Below are 18,429 nucleotides of genomic sequence, written 5' to 3'. Positions count from 1 at the left end.
GACTGTCTGTGTGGAGTTTGCACATTCTCCCCGTGTTTGCGTGGGTTTTCTCCGGGTGCTCCGGTTTCCTCCCACAGTCCAAAGATGTGCGGGGTTAGGTTGATTGGCCATGATAAAAATTGACCCTTAGTGTTAGGGGGATTAAATACGTGGGGTTACGGGGATCGGGTGGGACATGTGTCGGTGCAGGCTCGATGGGCCGAAATGGCCTCTATCTGTACTGTGAGGTTTCTGTGATTTCTGTGATTAAATTCATTCTTAGCGTTCTATTAGAAAACATAATTTCGGACCTTATTTTGGGGGCAGCGATGAATCAAAATATTTTTATCTTCTAAAATTTACAGTTTAAGCTATTGGTTTAATGGAAAATACAATATTTTTTGAATATTTCTGTTGTTTGCTGTGCATGTGAAAGACTACAACACACCAGAGGTTTTTAATTGCCTTTCTTGGTAGAAAGTAACACTTGGGTACCTAATTTTGGGAAGGGGAATAAAAGTTATTATTAATTCTTGGAGAAAAAAATCCCTCACATTTTTTCTCCCTTCCTTTGCATAAAAATAAAAAGAAAGACTTGCATTTATGTAGCGCCTTTCATGACCACCGGACGTCCCAAAGCGCTTTACAGCCAATGAAGTACTTTTTTGAAGTCTAGTCACTGTTTTAATGTAGGAAATGTGGCAGCCAATTGCGCACAGCAAGCTCCCACAAACAGCAATGTGATAATGACCAGATAATCTGTTTTAGCGATGTTGATTGAGGGATAAATATTGGCCCAGGACACCGGGCATAACTCCCCTGCTCTTCTCTGAAATAGTGCCAGGGGATCTTTTACGTCCACCCGAGTGAGCAGACGGGGCCTCGGTTTAACGCTGCATCCAAAAGATGGCACCTCCGACAGTGCAGCACTCCCTCAGCACTGCACTGGAGGGTCAGCCTAGCTTTTTGTGCTCAAGTCCCTGGTGTGGGACAGAATGACCTGCAACACCCATTGTGTAGGTTCACACATGAGGGGTGACCATTGGGCGAGGTACAGGAGGCTGGTATTTAATGGAACCAGAATCCAGTAAGTCAGTTGCTTCATGAGAATCCAACAATTCATGAGAAGGAAGAAAAAGATCAATTTTTAAAACAATTACCACATTTTAAGTTGTGTATACTGTTCCTCGACTGTGATATTTTTGATATCCCTCCGTTACTCTTCCGTTGAGCCTTAATGTGTTAAAATGACTTCCAGGTAATTTTGGATGTTGGATGTGGGACTGGGATCCTCTCCATGTTTGCAGCTAAAGCTGGGGCCAAGCACGTGATCGGAGTTGACCAGTCTGAGATCATTTACCAGGCCATGGATATTGTAAGGTAAAAAGAATTTCACACTCGGCTTTCCTCCCCGAGCTTTCACGGCTATTGTTTCAGGCATTGTCCTTAAAATTACCGTTTTAATGAGATCGTTCTTTTGCCTTGAAAGTCAGGCAGGAGACTGATTGGGGATGCTGGGAGAGTGAGATAACAGAAAAGGACAGTGATAAGGATCATGCACAGGAAATAAATTTTACCAGCTTGAGTAATTATTCTGTCCAGTGTAACATTAGCTGTCATGATAATGGCATATTCAGGAAGATGGATATGGTGTGTGGTGGGGCAGAGAATCATTAAAACTTAAGAGTAGAAGTTGCATGCTGATTGGATTTCAGTGTTTGCAGCTAAAGCTCCACAATAAACAGCACCGAGGGGAGAGACGCAACACAGAACTAGCCCTGGTGCGGGCTCGTTCCTCGCCACTTCTGCCAAAGGGCAGTGGCTGCTGAATTAACAAGATTGCTGGCTAAACGAGTTTCATTGACGCAGAATAAAGACTTTCAGTTTAAAACGGTGCTGCATTATTACCAGATTAGCAAGATCTTCAGGATTCAGCGGCCTAGTACATTCCCCTCAGACCTAGTCTTTAGATCCTGGGAGAAATTGTGCAGGTCTGTTCGAGTATTTGATTTCTGCTTGTAGATGCTACGAGTGAGATGGCAGTAGTGCAACGGAAATCTAAGGTGGCCAAAGTACGATGATGTTGCATTCTGTTTACAGCTGTACTTTATATTATCTATATGAATTTTGGACTGTTCTGTGCAATAAATGAAGTCGGACTGCCGCATTTTCAACCCTGCTAATTATTCACTAGTTATTCGCCTGTAGTGTAATGTATTTTTTCACATAATTCTGGAGTTATCTCTCTGACAAACCTCTTCTGCATTTCATGGGGGCAACTGACTGTTAGAGAGTGGCAGTAGTTAATTAGCTTCTCTCTTCAGTGTCGTGCAGCATTCCTGCCTGGCCCCTCCCCCTTTTTTTGTTTCATCCCATTGCAGCCATTTCCAAGTTGGAAAGCTAACAAGGGACTCCTCCCGGGCCTCTGCAAGGGCTGCTGTAGAATTGCTCACCAGAAGATGCACATCGTTTGATTCGCATTCTGATTATATTTTCTCTCATCCTGCAGGAAAACTCCATTTTCATGCTCAAAGCAGCATTACCGAGGGGTGATAATAGCTTTCATTTAATCTCTGCTGCATTGTCCATGGAGATAAGGGAATGGGGGAAGAGAGGAAATGGAGAGGATTCAAACAAAAACAAACTGAATAATTCCAGCGGTTTCAGAGAAGCGAGATTGCACTAATGCATCGCTCCATGAGCGGTGGATGTGGCAGAGGCTTTTCATAGGATCAGAAAGAAAGACTTGCCTTTATATAGCGCCTTTCACAACCACTGGACGTCTCAAAGCTTTACAGCCAATGAAGTACTTTTGGAGTGTAGTCACTGTTGTAAAGTGGGAAACGTGGCAGCCAATTTGCGCACAGCAAGCTCCCACAAACAGCAATGTGATAATGACCAGATAATCTGTTTTTGTTATGTTGATTGAGGGATGAATGTTGGCCAGGACACCGGGGATAACTTCCCCTGCTCTTCTTCGAAATAGTGCCGTGGGATCCTGAGGGAGCAGACGGTGTCTCGGTTTAACGCCTCATCCGAAAGGCGGCCCCTCCAACAGTGCAGCACTCCCTCAGCACTGCACTGGAGTGCCAGCTAGCAAGTCCCTGGAGTGAGACTTGAAGTGGAGTCCGTAGAGCACAGAAGGAGGCCCTGCGGCCCATCATGCCTGTGCCGGCCCTTTTGAAAGAGCTACCGAATACGTCCCACTCCCCTGCTCTTTCCCCTTATCCTTGCATTTTTTTCCTTTTCAAGTATATTCCCAATTCTCTTTTGAAAGTTACTATTGAATCTGCTTCCTCCACACTTTCATGCAGTGCATTTGGATTATAACAACTCGCTGCGTAATCAAATTTCTCCTCATCTCCCCTCCACTTTTTTGGGTGTCTTTTTCCATACAATGTGTTCCTGCTCTCGATTAGTGTGTTGACGACGTGTGCAGTAAAGGCTTTCTCAGTGAGAGAGAGAGAGCAACGGAAAGGCTAATTATCCCGCAGTTGCCGTACATATTCTGTGGGCCAAACACAAGAGGCTGGTATTTTTGTTTAGCCTGGAAGCAGATTGCGTGTCTGTCATCTTGACTGGGGTATGGTGCAAAACAAAAAAAAACTGTTGACAACATTATTGGCAGTTAATGATTTAATATAATTAATTCTATCGACTCTGGAACAGTTCCCATGGATTGGAGTGTAGCTAATGTAACCTCGCATTTTAAAAAAGGTGGTAGAGAAAAAACAGGGAATTATAGACCGGTAAGCCTGACATTGGTAGTGGGGAAAATGCTAGAGTCCATTATAAAAGATGTAACAGCAGAGCACTTGGAAAACAGTGACAGGATCGGACAAAGTCAACATGGATTTACAAAAGGTAAATTGTGCTTGACTAATCTTCTGGAATTTTTTGAGGATGTAACTGGTAAAATAGATAAGGGAGAACCAGTGGATGTGGTATATTTGGACTTTGAGAAGGCTTTCGATAAGGTCCTGCATAAGAGATTAGCGTGCAAAGTTAAAGCACATGGGATTGGGGGTAAGATACTGACTTGGATAGAAAACTGGTTGGCAGACTGGAAGCAAAGAGTTGGAATAAACGGGTCTTTTTCCGAGTGGAAGGCAGTGACTAGTGGGGTACCGCAGGTATTGGTGCTAGGACCCCAGCTATTCACAATATATATAAATGATCTAGACGAGGGAACTAGATGTAATATAGAAACATAGAAGATAGGAGCAGGAGTAGGCCATTTGGCCCCTCGAGCCTGCTCCGCCATTCAATGCGATCATGGCTGATCATCCAAATTCAGTACCCGGTCCCTGCTTTCTCCCCATACCCCTTGATCCCTTTAGCCTTAAGAAATATATCCAACTCCTTCTTGAATATAATTAATGTATTGGCCTCTACTGCCTTCTGTGGTAGAGAATTCCACAGGTTCACCACTCTCTGGGTGAAGAAATTCCTCCTCATTTCTGTCCTAAATGGCCTACCCCTTATCCTTAGACTGTGACCCCTGGTTCTGGACTCCCCGACCAGCGAGAACATCCTTCCAGCATCTAGTCTGTCCAGTCCTATCAGAATTTTATAAGTTTCAATGAGATCCCCTCTCATTCTTCTAAATTCCAGCGAGTACAAGCCCAATCGACCTAATCTCTCCTCATACGTCATTCCTGCCATCCCAGGTATCAGCCTGGTGAATCTTCGCTGAACTCCTTCCATGGCCTGATGATGTGCATTCCAGAGTACTAAAAGAGGTAGCCATGGAAATAGTGGATGTCATCGACCAAAACGGCACACAATACTCAAGATGTGGTCTCACCAAGGCCCTGTATAACTGTTCATGTACTCAAACCCTCTCGCTACGAAGGCCAACATGCCATTTGCCTTCTTAACTACCTGCTGCACCTGCATGCTTACTTTCAGCGACTGGTGCACAAAGACACGCAGGTCTCGTTGCACTTCCCCTTCTCCCAATCTATTGCCATTCAGATAATAATCTGCTTTCCTATTTTTGACACCAAAGTGGATAACCTCGCATTTATCCACGTTATATTGCATCTGCCATGCTTTTGCCCAATCACCCAACCTGTCCAAATCATCCTGGAGTTTCTCGGCATCCTCCTCACAGCACACACGCCCACCCAGCTTTGTGTCGTCTGCAGATTTGGAGATATTACATCTAGTTCCCTTGTCTAGATCATTAATATATATTGTGAATAGCTGGGGCCCAAGGACCGATCCCTGCGGTACCCCACTAGTCACTGCCTGCCACTCGGAAAAAGATCCATTTATTCCAACTCTTTGCTTTCTGTCTGCCAACCAGTTCTCTATCCAAGTCAATACCATGCCCCCAATCCCATGTGCCTTAACTTTACACGCTAATCTCTTATGCGGGACCTTATCGAAAGCCTTCGGAAAGTCCAAATACACTACATCCACTGGTTCTCCCTTATCTATTTTACCAGTTACATCCTCAAAAAATTCCAGTAGATTAGTGAAGCACGATTTACCTTTTGTAAATCCATGTTGACTTTGTCCGATCCTGTCACTGTTTTCCAAGTGCTCTGCTATTACATCTTTTATAATGGACTCTAGCATTTTCCCCACTACCGATGTCAGGCTTACCAGTCTGTAATTCCCCGTTTTCTCTCTACCACCTTTTTTGAATAGTGGGGTAACATTAGCTACCCTCCAATCCATGGGTACTGTTCCAGATTCCATCGAATGCTGGAAGATGATCAGCAAAGCATCAACTATTTCTAGGGCCACTTCCTTAAGTACCCTAGGATGTAGATTATCAGGCCCTGGGGATTTATCAGCCTTCAATCCCATCAATTTCCCTAACACCATTTCCCTACAAATACTGATTTCTTTCAGTTCCTCCCTTTCATCAGACCCTATGTTCCCCAACATCTCTGGGAGGTTATTTGTGTGCTCCTTTGTGAAGACAGAACCAAAATATGTATTTAATTGGTCTGCCATTTCTTTGTTCCCCATTATAAATTCCCCTGATTCTGACTGCAAGGGACCTACGCTTGACTTCACCAATCTTTTTCTCTTCACAATATCTATAAAAGCTTTTACAGTCAGTTTTTATGTTCCCTGCAAGCTTACTCTCATATTCTATTTTCCCTTTCTTAATTAATCCCTTTGTCCTCCTTTGTTGAATCCTAAACTGCTCCCAATCCTCAGGTTTACTGCTTTTTCTGGCCAATTTGTATGTCCTCTCCTTGGATCTTATGCTATCCCTAATTTCCCTTGTTAGCCACGGTTGAGTCACCTTTTATGTTTTATTTTTATGCCAAACTGGGATGAACAAATTCTGTCGTTCATCCATGCGGTCTTTGAATGTTTGCCATTGCCTATCCACCATCAACCCTTTGAGTGACATTCCCCAATCAATCCTACCCAACTCATGCCTCAGACCATCGTAGTTTCCTTTATTTCAATTTAGGACCCTAGTTTCTGAGTCGACTACTTCATTCTCCATCTTAATGAAGAATTCGAACATATTATGATCGCTCCGACCCAAGGGGCCTCGTACAACAAGATTGGTAATTAATCCTTTCTCGTTACATAATACCTAGTCTAAGATGGCCTGATCTCTGGTGGGTTCCTCGACATATTGGTCCAGGAAACCATCCCTTAAACACTCCAGGAATTCCTCCTCCACAGTATTGTTACTAATTTGGTTAGCCCAATCTATATGTAGATTAAAGTCACCCATGATGACTGCTGTGCCCTTATTGCAAGCTTCTCTAATTTCCCTTTTAATGCCATCCCCAACCTCTGCATATCTCCAAGTTTGCAGACGACACAAAGCTGGGTGGGCGCGTGTGCTGTGAGGAGGATGCATAGAAACTCCAGTACGATTTGGGCAGGTTGGGTGATTGGGCAGATGCATGGCATATGCAGTATAATGTGGATAAATGCGAGGTTGTCCACTTTGGTGGCAAAAACAGGAAGGCAGATTATTATCTGAACGGCAATAGAATGGGAAAAGGGGAAGTGCAATGAGACCTGGGTGTCCTTGTGCACCAGTCGCTGAAGTTAAGCATGCAGGTGCAGCAGGCGGTTAAGAAGGCAAATGATATGCTGGCCTTCATAGCGAGAGGATTCGAGTACAGGAGCAAGGATGTCTTGCTGCAGTTGTACAGAGCCTTGGTGAGACCACACCTTGAGAGTTGTGTGCAGTTTTGGTCGCCTTATCTGAGGAAGGATGTTCCTGCCATGGAGGGAGTGCAGCGAAGATTCACCAGACTGGTACCTGGGATGGCAGGAATGACGTATGAAGAGAGATTGGGTCGAATAGGCTTATATTCGCTAGAGTTTAGAAGAATGAGAGGGGATCTCATTGAAACTTATAAAATTCTCACAGGACTAGACAGACTAGATGCAGGAAGGCTGTTCCCAATGGCGGGGAAGTCCAGAACCAGGGGTCACAGTCTAAGGATAAGGGGTAAGCCATTTAGGACAGAGATGAGGAGGAATTTCTTCACCCAGAGAGTGGTGAACCTGTGGAATTCTCTACCACAGAAGACAGTCGAGGCCAATTCATTAAATATATTCAAGAAGGAGTTGGATATATTTCTTAAGGCTAAGGGGATCAAGGGATATGGGGAGAAAGCAGGGACAGGGCACTGAATTTGGATGATCAGCCATGATCGCATTGAATGGCTGAGCAGGCTCGAGGGGCCGAATGGCCTACTCCTGCTCCTATCTTCTATGTTTCTATGTAATAGGTGAAACCTTTATGGGCGGCGGGGGGGGCGGGATTCGTTTAAGCTAAGTTGACATGGGGATGGGATACGGAGTGGAGCTATAGTAGGGGGTGATGGACAGCCAAATATAGAGGAAAAAGCAAATCAGCCTGGAAGGCGGAGCAAATATGTAACAGCACAAGGGAGTTTGGCAAGGCTGGATGGCATTTATTTTAATGCAAGGAGTCTTGAGAGTATTGCAGATGAATTGAAGGTGTTGATGAACACATGGGAGTATGATATAGTTGCTATCACAGAGACATGATTGAGGGAGGGGGAGGACTGGCAGCTCAATTTTCCAGGGTATAGAATCTTCAGGCGAGACAGGGGGGTGTAAAAGAGGAGGGGGTGTTGCAATATTAATCAAGGAGTCAATTACTGCTGTAAGGAGGGAGGATGTCTTAGCAGGTTCCTCTAATGTGGCTATATGGGTAGAACTTAAAAACAAAAAGGGGGCAAGTACTTTGCTGGGAGTATACTATAGGCCCCCAAACAGTCAGGGGGAGATAGAGGAACAGATATGTAGGCAAATCTCAGAGAAGTGTAGAAATAATAGGGTAATAATAGTAGGGGATTTCAACTTCCCCAATATTAACTGGGATAGTCAGAGTGTGAAAGGCTTAGAGGGTGCGGAATTTTTAAAGTGCATCCAGGAGAGCTTTTTGAGCCAGCATGTAGAAAGTCCTACAAGAGAGGGGGGCTGTTCTGGACCTAATTCTAGTGAATGTAGCCGGGTAAGTGGTATAAGTGTCAGTAGGAGAGCATTTTGGTGATCGTGACCATAATTCGGTGAGATTTAAGGTAGTCATGGAAAAGGACAAAGATGGACCGGAAATAAAGGTTCTAAATTGGGGGAAGGCCGATTTTAATATGATAAGGCAGGATCTGGCCAAAGTGGACTGGGATCAGCTACTTGTAGGAAAATCCACATCAGAGCAGTGGGAGTCATTCAGAAAGGAAATAGAGAGAGTACAACGCCAACATGTTCCCGTAAAGGTCAAGGGTGGGACCAACAAGTCCAGGGAACCCTGGATGTCAAGGGATATACAAGAATGGATTAGGAAAAAAAGGGAGGCTTTTGGCAGATACAAAGGACTAAAAACAGTGGAAGCCCTAGAGGAGTATAGAAAGTGCAGGAGGGTACTTAAAAAAGAAATTAGGAGAGCAAAGAGGGGGCATGAAAAAACACTGGGGGCAAAATAAAGGAAAATCCCAAGGTGTTTTATAAGTATATTAAGGGCAAGAGGATAACCAGGGAAAGAGTAGGGCTCATTAGGGACCAAAGTGGCAATCTGTGTGCAGAGCCGGATAATGTAGGTGAGGTTTTAAATGAATATTTTGCATCTGTGTTCACTATGGAGAAGGACGATGTAGGCATAGAAATCAGGCAGGGGGATTGTGATATACTTGAACAAATTAGCATTGAGAGAGAGGAGGTACTAGCGGTTTTAGTGGGCTTAAAAGTGGATAAATCCCCAGGCCCAGACGAGATGTATCTCAGGCTGCTGTGTGAGGCAAGGGAGGAGATTGCAGGGGCTCTGACACAAATTTTCAGAACCTCTCTGGCCACAGGGGAGATGCCAGAGGACTGGAGGACAGCTAACGTAGTACCATTATTCAAGAAAGGTAGTAGGGATAAACCAGGGAATTACAGGCCAGTGAGCCTAACATCAGTGGTAGGGAAATTATTGGAAAAAATTCTGAGGGACAGAATTAGTCTCCACTTGGAGAGGCAAGGATTAATCAAGGATAGTCAGCATGGTTTTGTCAGGGGGAGATCATGTCTAACCAATTTGATTGATTTTTTTGAGGGGGTGACTAGGTGTGTGGGATGAGGGTATTGCAGTTGATGTAGTCTACATGGACTTCAGTAAGGCTTTTGACAATGTCTCGCATGGGAGACTGGTCAAGAAGGTAAGAGTCCATGGGATCCAGGGCAATTTGGCACATTGGATCCAAAATTGACTTAGTGGCAGGAGGCAGAGGGTGATGGTCGAAGGTTGGTTTTGTGAGTGGAAGCCTGTGTCCAGTAGTGTACTGCAGGGATTGGTGCTGGGTCCTTTGCTGTTTGTAGTGTACATTAATGATTTAGATATGAATGTAGGAGGTATGATCAGTAAGTTCGCAGATGACATGAAAATTGGTGGAGTGGTAAATAGCGAGGAGGGAAGCCTCAGGCTACAGGACGATATGGATGGGTTGGTTAGATGGGCAGAACAGTGGCAAATGGAATTTACCCCTGAAAAGTGTGAGGTTGTAGGAATTGACGAATTCCTAACCAATAACTGAGGTCGACTCAGGAGATCAATCAAACAGGTCTTTAATGTAAGACTAAACGACTTCAAACAGTTTGTTGAGATCGATACAGGAGAACCACGAAAACCGGTCTTAACAAGATGGAGATTCCACGAGGACTGCCCAGACAGTCACGTGGTTTGCGACGTGACGTCATCGCGTTTGCCTGCGTTTTCCCGCGCTCTTAAAGGGGTCACGCCCTGTACATACAAACACTATATACAAAACACGGTAATGTCTAACACGATGGTACAGACTTAGGCTGGTGTTAGAGCATCGTTAAAGGGAATTATATACAGTTGCCCAGAGTCATTCAGTGGCTCCGCCACATGGTGATGCATTTTGGGAAGACTAACAAGGCAACATACACAATGAATGGTAGGACCATAGGAAGGACAGAGGATCAGAGGGACCTTGGTGTGCATGTACATAGATCCCTGAAGGCAGCAGGACAGGTAGATAAGGTGGTTAAAAAGGCATATGGGATACTTGCCTTCATTAGAGGTTATGATGGAACTGTACAAAACGCTAGTTAGGCCACAGCTGGAATACTGCGTGCAGTTCTGGTCGCCACACTATAGGAGGGATGTGATTGCATTGGAGAGGGTGCAGAGGAGATTCACCAGGATGTTACCTGGGCTGGAGCGCTTCAGCTATGAAGAGAGACTGGACAGGCTGGGGTTGTTTTCCTTAGAGCGGAGAAGGCTGAGGGGGGACCTGATTGAGGTGTACAAAATTATGAGGGGCATAGATAGGGTAGATAGAAAAGAACTTTTCCCTTTTAGTAGAGGGGTCAATAACCAGGGGGCATAGTTTCAAGGTAAGGGGCAGGAGGTTTAGAGGGGATTTGAGGAAGAACTTTTTCACCCAGAGGATGGTTGGAATCTGGAACTCACTGCCTGAAAGGGTGGTAGAGGCAGGAACCCTCACAACATTCAAGAAGCATTTAGATGAGCACTTGAAACACCATAGCATACAAGGCTACGGACCAAGTGCTGGAAAATGGGATTAGAATAGACAGGGCTTGATGGCCGGCGCGGACACAATGGGCCGAAGGGCCTCTTTCTGTGCTGTATAACTCTATGAACATGTTATCAACTGAAATGACTACAAGAGCCAGTTATCCATTGCCCTGAAATCGCCGGAAATATTCTAAGTTTGTTTTTGTTTAAATCCCCTCTGCTTTCCCTCTTCCCCTTTTCCCTACTCCCTGTGGACTTCCGAAATTAAATGAAAGTTTTTTTTTACCCGCCCCTGGTATTCTCGATTTTTCTTCCTTCCTCTCTGGAATGCTCTGACGTTCTCTGGGTTATCATTCCTGCCCAAATGGCGTCTAACCAAGGAGAGCATCGCATTGAGCTGGACCCTGTTCTCTCCCCACTGTTTGCACGCACGTGTTCCAGCAAAGGTCGCTGATTAGCAATCGAGGACCAGGAATTCAGGCTCCACCCCCGCCCCCCCCCCCGCCCGCCTTCCTGGCCCAGCACTGCTGAGGCCATTATAGCACCCAGCTACAACATTGCCTGATATGTTAACTCAGCAAAGACTGGGTATCAAACTGGGGCCTTCTGCTCTCTATGGTTCAGTGCAACACCGAATAGTGCCTTTACCCATAACGTCATTGGAGGGAGTTCTGTTATAAGTTCCTAATAATGGACAAAAACATATGAGAGCAGGTTAATAATTGTTTTAGTATTTTACGGGCCAAGGTAATTAGTTGGTAATTCACACTAATAATTACTACGCAATTCCTAATTGCAATATCTATAGGTTCCAGCCATCTGCGGTCTTAAGGTCTTTTCAACCATATTTTCAAATATGTCTCCGAACTCCTCTTCGACTACTTGGCATCCATTTTCTTCTATGTGAAGTGGCTTGGGACATTTACTAAGGTGCTACATGAAGCAAGTTCTTGTAGTTCAGTACTTATCAATGTGGGGGGTAACATTTGTGTAGAGAATCGAAGAAACCTTAAGTTGGAAAAATCAGATCCATTTCACAATCTTGTTAAAGGTAATAGTTTTAACATAGTGGCCCGGATTTTGCAGTCAGCGGCGAACGAACGGCATCAGCCGTTCATTACACTTGCACTTGTCCACAGACTTTCTGTGGGCTTTTACACTGGAGCTTGTGGTGATCTGAACTTGCATCACTAGCAAGGCCAGCAGTCAAGGCCCATCCCTAGTTGCCCTTGAGAAGGTGGTGGTGAGCCGCCTTGTTGAACCACATTGCAGTCCGTGTGGTGAAGGTACTCCCACAGTGCTGTTCGGGAGGGAATTCCAGGATTTTGACCCAGCGACAATGAAGGAACAGCGATATATTTCCAAGTCAGGATGGTGTGTGACTTGGAGGGGAACTTGGGAGGCGATGGTGTTTCCATGCACCTGCTGCCCTTGTCCTTCTAGGTGGCGGAGGTCGCAGCTTTGGGAGGTGCTGTCAAAGAAATTGTGGTGATTTGCTACCCTAATTACATATTATAATAATATGAATGAATATTGAGTGCTGGAGAATCATGGCTGTATATAGGATTGAACAAGCTGCACTGAGTACCTTCCGCCTTTGTCTTTTTTTAAAACAACATTAGCACTATACTGTGCACATAAAAAGGTGGGGTGATTTAAAAGAAAAAAACCATTGCTAATATGATAGCTTAAAACCTATTCAGAAAACAAGTAAATGTGCAGGATCCAGTAATTCCTCGCAATCCGAGAGTTTTTGCAGCCGTGGAGCAAAGGAGCTAAAGAACCTTGAATAGAGGCGGAAGAATATAAAGAAACGAAATACATTTTTATCGATCCAAAACAGTGAGAAGTGAAATTAGTCATAAAAAAAGGCCGCTCGGAATATACTTTAAACCTGCAAAGGTGGAATTTTTGAGGGTGACCTGCTAATTTTTAGATTAGCCTCTCTGTTCCGGTGTAGTTCAGGGAGATCTACGTGCACTGTCAGGTTGAAGAAAAATGTCTCTCATTTACAGAGTGGAAATTATTTTCCATGAAATTACACCATAAATTTTCACTGAGATGCCCTGTGCATACCATATGCCCAAGGTTAACAGTGGTTTGCCTCAAACTATTTGGAAGAGTTAGTTAATCTGCTCTCCCTCCCCCCCCCCTCTTTAATGTGTACAAAATAATACACTCAATTATCCGCTGTGTTGATGCTTACAGACAAAATAAAAATTGTCACTGTCCCTGCAACTGCCTCTCTCCTTCTCCCACCCCCTTGCTTGTTTTGTGCCCTTTCTTTGATATCCTTTTCTCTTCCACTCTTCTTTCTCTCATGCAGCTTCTAAAATTCACGTTTCTCTGTCTCTCTGCTTACTTCTGCCGTTCATTCGTCCCATTTTTTAATCAATTTTCCTGCCAGTCCACCTAGTGTGTGTGTGTGTGTTTATGCTCCTTTACTGCATTTGCAACATCAGAGCCAAAATGCACTTGATGGGAGCTGCAAATCTGGGCCAAGTGGGCAGAGGTATCCAGGTGCGAGAGGAACTGGGTGCTGGGGTCTAGGATGGCAAAGAATTCATGTGGGTACGAGAGTAACTGGTCTAGGCAGGAGCAGCGATCTCACAGTAGGGAGGCTGTGGGATTTGAGGGTAGATAAAGATCACGGCTTTAGTTTGGGATTGAGTAGGGTGGGCTCAGGATGTGGAGTTGGAGAGTAGTGGAGGCAGTGTGGAATGGGTAAGATTCTCAGGGTCAAGGATTAACGGCAGTGGGGGACAGTGGGATGGGCAACTATCTCGGTGGCTGAATGTCAGTTGAGATTTACTTTCCAATTATTTGATTAGTCCGTGGTATCATAGGATTACATAGGACATATGGCACAGAAACAGGCCATTTGGCCCAACCAGCCCATGCCGGTGTTTATGCTCCACTCGAGCCTCCTCCCATTTTTCCTCATCTAACTCTGTCAACATAACCCTCTATTCCCTTCTCCCTCATATCTAGCCTCCCCTTAAATACATCTATACTATTTTCCTCAACCACGCCCTGTGGTAGTGAGTTCCACATTCTCACCACTCTCTGGGTAAAGAAGTTTCTTCTAAATTCCCGATTTGATTTCTTGGTGACTATATTATATTGATGGGCTCTACTTTTGCCCTTCCCCCACGAGTGGAAATACTCTGGCCGCGATTTTTCTGTTCAAGGCGGCTTGGGTGTGGGACAGCTGCCTTCTGGGTTCTAGTCCTGCCCCCAACGACATCAGACTCGAACGTGATTTTGCATCAATTGGTCTTGTTAAGCCCGCCCTGCGGGCTTGCCGGCCAATTGAGAGGAAGCCGGTGTCAGATGACGTCAGTTTTCTTAAAGGGGCCATGCACATTTTTTTTTGACAGTTGATTTCTCTGTGTTTGACAGCATTGAGGTGCTGCAAACACTGACAATCACTGTACAAAGGTGAGCTCTTGCACCCAGACTCTCCAGTGACTCCCTCCTTAGGCTAGAACAGATGGCAGCTGCAGGTGAGGTTACAGAAACGATCTGTCACTGGTGAGAGAGGTTCTCCCAATGAGGTGGGACTACACATACAAATCAAAACTTGTTACCTACAGAAAAGTCTAAATACATTAAAAATGATTTTCCCAACATTTTCTTACCTCTGAAACTCACTAGTGCACCATTGGATCTTTCACACCACTTCTGCAGCTCTCATCAATGCAGAAACATTACAGTAGACCCACAGCATGCCACACTTACCTGGCGTGGTGTCCGAATGTTGGGAAGCCCGCAGTAGAACTGTAAAAATTGAAAAAAACCTGTTAAGTACCTGTTAACAAGCAGTTAAGTGACTATAACCCTCTTCCCACCGCTAGGTGTCGGGTCTGTGCGCAAATCGGGGACCCGACACTTGGGAAGATTGATTGGCGGTGGGTTGACAGCGGGTTTCCGACCCGCTGTCAATCTTTGTGATTTTGCCAGATGTCCCGCCTCCAAACCCACCCCCTGAGCGCCGGCAAATTTCCGGTCTCTCTCTCTTTGTCTACTCTATCAAACCTTTCATAATTTTAAAGACCTCTATCAGGTCACCCCTCAGCCTTTTTTCAAGAGCGAAGCGACCCAGCCTGTTCATGCTTTCCTGATATGTATAACCTCGCTTTTCTGGTATCATCCTTGTAAATCTTCTCTGCACCCTCTCCTGTGCCTCTATATCCTTTTTATAATATGGTGACCAGAACCAAGTGTCATATGGCTAGTGTGGATCAATGTTGAAATTTGAATGGTCTGTGGGATCACATGTTATAGACTTGCGTACTACAATATTAGTCATTCACTGTTACAGACAGGCTCACTACTGTAATAATATAGCTAAATTAGTTTTATTTTCTTTAGAAAGCTTTTGGCCACCTGTTCTAATTTGGCTTGATGTCAAATTTTTGCCTGATAACGCTCCTGTGAAGCGCCTTGGGAACTTTTACTATGTTCAGGGTGCTATATAAATGCAAGTTGTTGTATCCACCACCAAAGCATTCTTAGGAAAGTAGCTGACGGCAAACAACAAACCTGTGCAGTCGATTCAGTGACAGGTAATTGGATTGGTGGATTCCAGTATTAAGTTACACACTGTACCAGATCGTATACAGGAAATATGTTTTTTTTTTAACAAGCTTATTATTTATACTACTAGGGAAAATGAACTGGACGGTATTGTCACACTGATCAGAGGAAGGATTGAGGATGTAGAACTTCCCGTTGATAAAGTGGACATTATTATTTCCGAGTGGATGGTGAGTTTTTTAAAAAATACATACGGTTGCCACAGTATGAATTTTCAACAATGTAATTACTTGAGCATAGCAACAATATTTTTGAATTCTGTTTTTTAGGATGGTAAATTGCGACTTGTTTTTGAAATCATTCATGTAGTTGTCATACCCATTTCCGTGGCCCATACTGGTCATTTCTCTCATCCTGCAAGCAAGTGGTTGGCTTCTGCTGGTGAACATTTATCCATCAACCAACATGATCAAGAACAGATAAATTAGTTATTCCTTTCAGCCGTGTCACCCGTGGTTCAGTTGGTAGCACCCTCGCCTCCGAGTCAGAAGGTTGTGGGTTCAAGTGCCACTCCAGGCACTTGAGCACAAAAATCTAGGCTGACACTCCAGTGCAGTGCTGAGGGAGTGCTGCACTGTCGGAGGTGCCGTCTTTTGGATCAGGTGTCTGCTCTCAGGTGGATGTAAAAGATCCCGTGGCACTATTTCGAAGATGAGCAGGGGAGTTATCTGGTGTCCTGGCCAATAATTATCCCTCAACCAACATCATTAAAAAAAACAGATTATCTGGTCATTATCGTATTGCTGTTTGTGGGAGCTTGCTGTGCGCAAATTGGCTGCTGCGTTTCCTACATTACAACAGTGACTACACTTCAAAAAGTACTTTATTGGCTGTAAAGCGCTGTGGGACATCCTGAGGTCGTGAAAGGTGCTATATAAATGCAAGTCTTTCTTTTTCTCACTGCTGTTTGTGGGATCTCCCTGTGCACAAATTGGCTGCTTAGTTTGCCAACAAAACGACAGTGACCCTACTTCAAAAGTAATTAAATGGCTGTTTGGGACGTCTTGAGCACAAATGAAAGTTCGTTCTTTCTTTCACACATTGGCCAAGATTGGGAACTCTCTGTGTGGATTGTTGCAGTGAACCAGATCTGTAACTGTGTCCATGACCTATTGGTACACCTTCCTGCTAAACCCAGGCTTAACCACTTGCTGCAGGAAAATGCATTTGTGTGATTAAATCCTTCCTTTTCCTAAGTTTCTCACATTTTCCACAGACAGCCCCTGATTGGTGGGGGCCTGATAATATAGACTGTGGTCACCTCTTCTCTGGATGGAAAGAAAGAAAGACTTTCATGACCACTGGACATCTCAAAGCGCTTTACAGTCAATGAAGTAGAGTCACTGTTGTAATGTGGGAAACGCGGCAACCAATATGCGCACAGCAAGCTCCCACAAACAGCAATTTTTTAGTTATGTTGGTTGAGGGAGAAATATTGGCCCCAGGACACTGGGGATAACTCCCCTGCTCTTCTTCGAAATAGTGCCATAGGGTCTTTTATGTCCACCAGAGAGAGCAGATGGGGCCTCGGTTTAACATCTCATCCAAAAGACACCACCTCCAACAGTGCAGCACTCCCTCAGTACTGCACTGGGAGTGTCAGCCTAGCTTTATGTGCTCAAGTCCCTGGTGTGGGACTTGAACCCACAACCGTCTAACTCCAGAGGCGAGTGTGCTACCCACTGAGCCACGGTTGACACATGGAGTTGGCCCAGCTCACACTGCTTTCACAATCGCGAAGGATCGTGCTGTTGTTGCGTGTTTTATCTGGTTGAGAAGAGAGACCAAGTTGAGATTAGGGTTTGAACTTGAGCACTCTGCATATACTTGGTGTAAATGCACCAAGAAAGGAAAGGAATAGAAACAATTAAATTCTTTAAATTATACTCTTGATGTATTTTTACTTGTGGATTAACAAGATTTTATTAAACAGCTTCTCTTTCCTTTACTGCTCCTTTGCAGGATTTTTATTGCTGATTCCGTTCATTGCTGCTGTTTTGCTGGTTGTCCTCTGCTGTCTGTTTCAAATTTATTCCGACTGTTTCTTTCTTCTGTCCTTGTTTATATCTCCCGTCTCCCCTCTCCCTCTTCCCCTCGCCCCTCTCCCCTCTCCCCCTCTCCCCTCCCCCGCTCCCCCTCTCCCCCTCTCCCCTCGCCCCTCTCCCCCTTTCCTCTCGCCCCCCCTCTCCCTCTCGCCCCCCTCTTCCCTCCTCCCCCTTCCCTCCCCACTCCCACACTGTCCCTCTTCCCTCCATGCTTTACCTTTACTGTCTGTCACTTCCTGAGTCCTTGTATTTGGTAAGATTCTATATTTTGTGCAGTTCTGAAGCCACCATGCCATTCCAAGCTACTGATGCCAGTGTCTCCCATACCTTTTCTCAGATGGAGTTAAGATGCAGATCAGTCATGATCTCAGTGAATGGCGGAACAGGCTCAAGGGGCTGAATGGCCTACTCCTGTTCTTATGTTCCATACCTGTCAAGTCTCTCTGCCTATTCCTGTCAGATACGCAGGCCCCGACATTTACTCGGGGCCAGGAAGAGAGCGGGGGGAGATTTTCGGACAGGAAATCCGGAAGAAAGGGTTTTTTTAAACGCAGGACGGCTTTTAAATGTTTTCAACAGGTTTCCCACCCGACAGCAAGCCAGCTTGACAGGCTGACTGCCTGTTGGGTGTGAATGCAGCCAGGGAGCAGATGTCTGGTAGGTTGGATGTCGTTGCGCTGCATTACTGTTCCTTCACTCTTGGCGTAAGAGCAAGAAAAGGAGAAAGTTGGTGTGAGAAGAAAAAAAGAGACAGTTGCAATTTACATGACCGGGAGAGAAACCAGAACAGGCTGGAGAGCG

The 18,429-nt window shown here is 45.0% G+C and overlaps 1 protein-coding gene across 1 annotated transcript in view; it reads left to right on the top strand.

The window, feature by feature from the left end:
• prmt3 (protein arginine methyltransferase 3) overlaps positions 1–18,429 on the top strand; it is a 245,501-nt gene that overhangs the window by 85,320 nt on the left and 141,752 nt on the right. Inside the window, exons 8-9 of the mRNA XM_086007535.1 lie at positions 1,238–1,359; positions 15,654–15,753. Of these exons, the coding sequence (XP_085863661.1) occupies positions 1,238–1,359; positions 15,654–15,753 (222 nt within the window). The remainder of the gene's footprint in view (positions 1–1,237; positions 1,360–15,653; positions 15,754–18,429) is intronic.

Source organism: Somniosus microcephalus, chromosome 15 (assembly GCF_052327205.1).
Source record: "Somniosus microcephalus isolate GS21.2 chromosome 15, FLI_Smic_1.0, whole genome shotgun sequence".
In the NCBI taxonomy this organism is placed as follows: Eukaryota; Metazoa; Chordata; class Chondrichthyes; order Squaliformes; family Somniosidae; genus Somniosus; species Somniosus microcephalus.
This window is presented reverse-complemented; position numbering and strand designations above follow the sequence as displayed.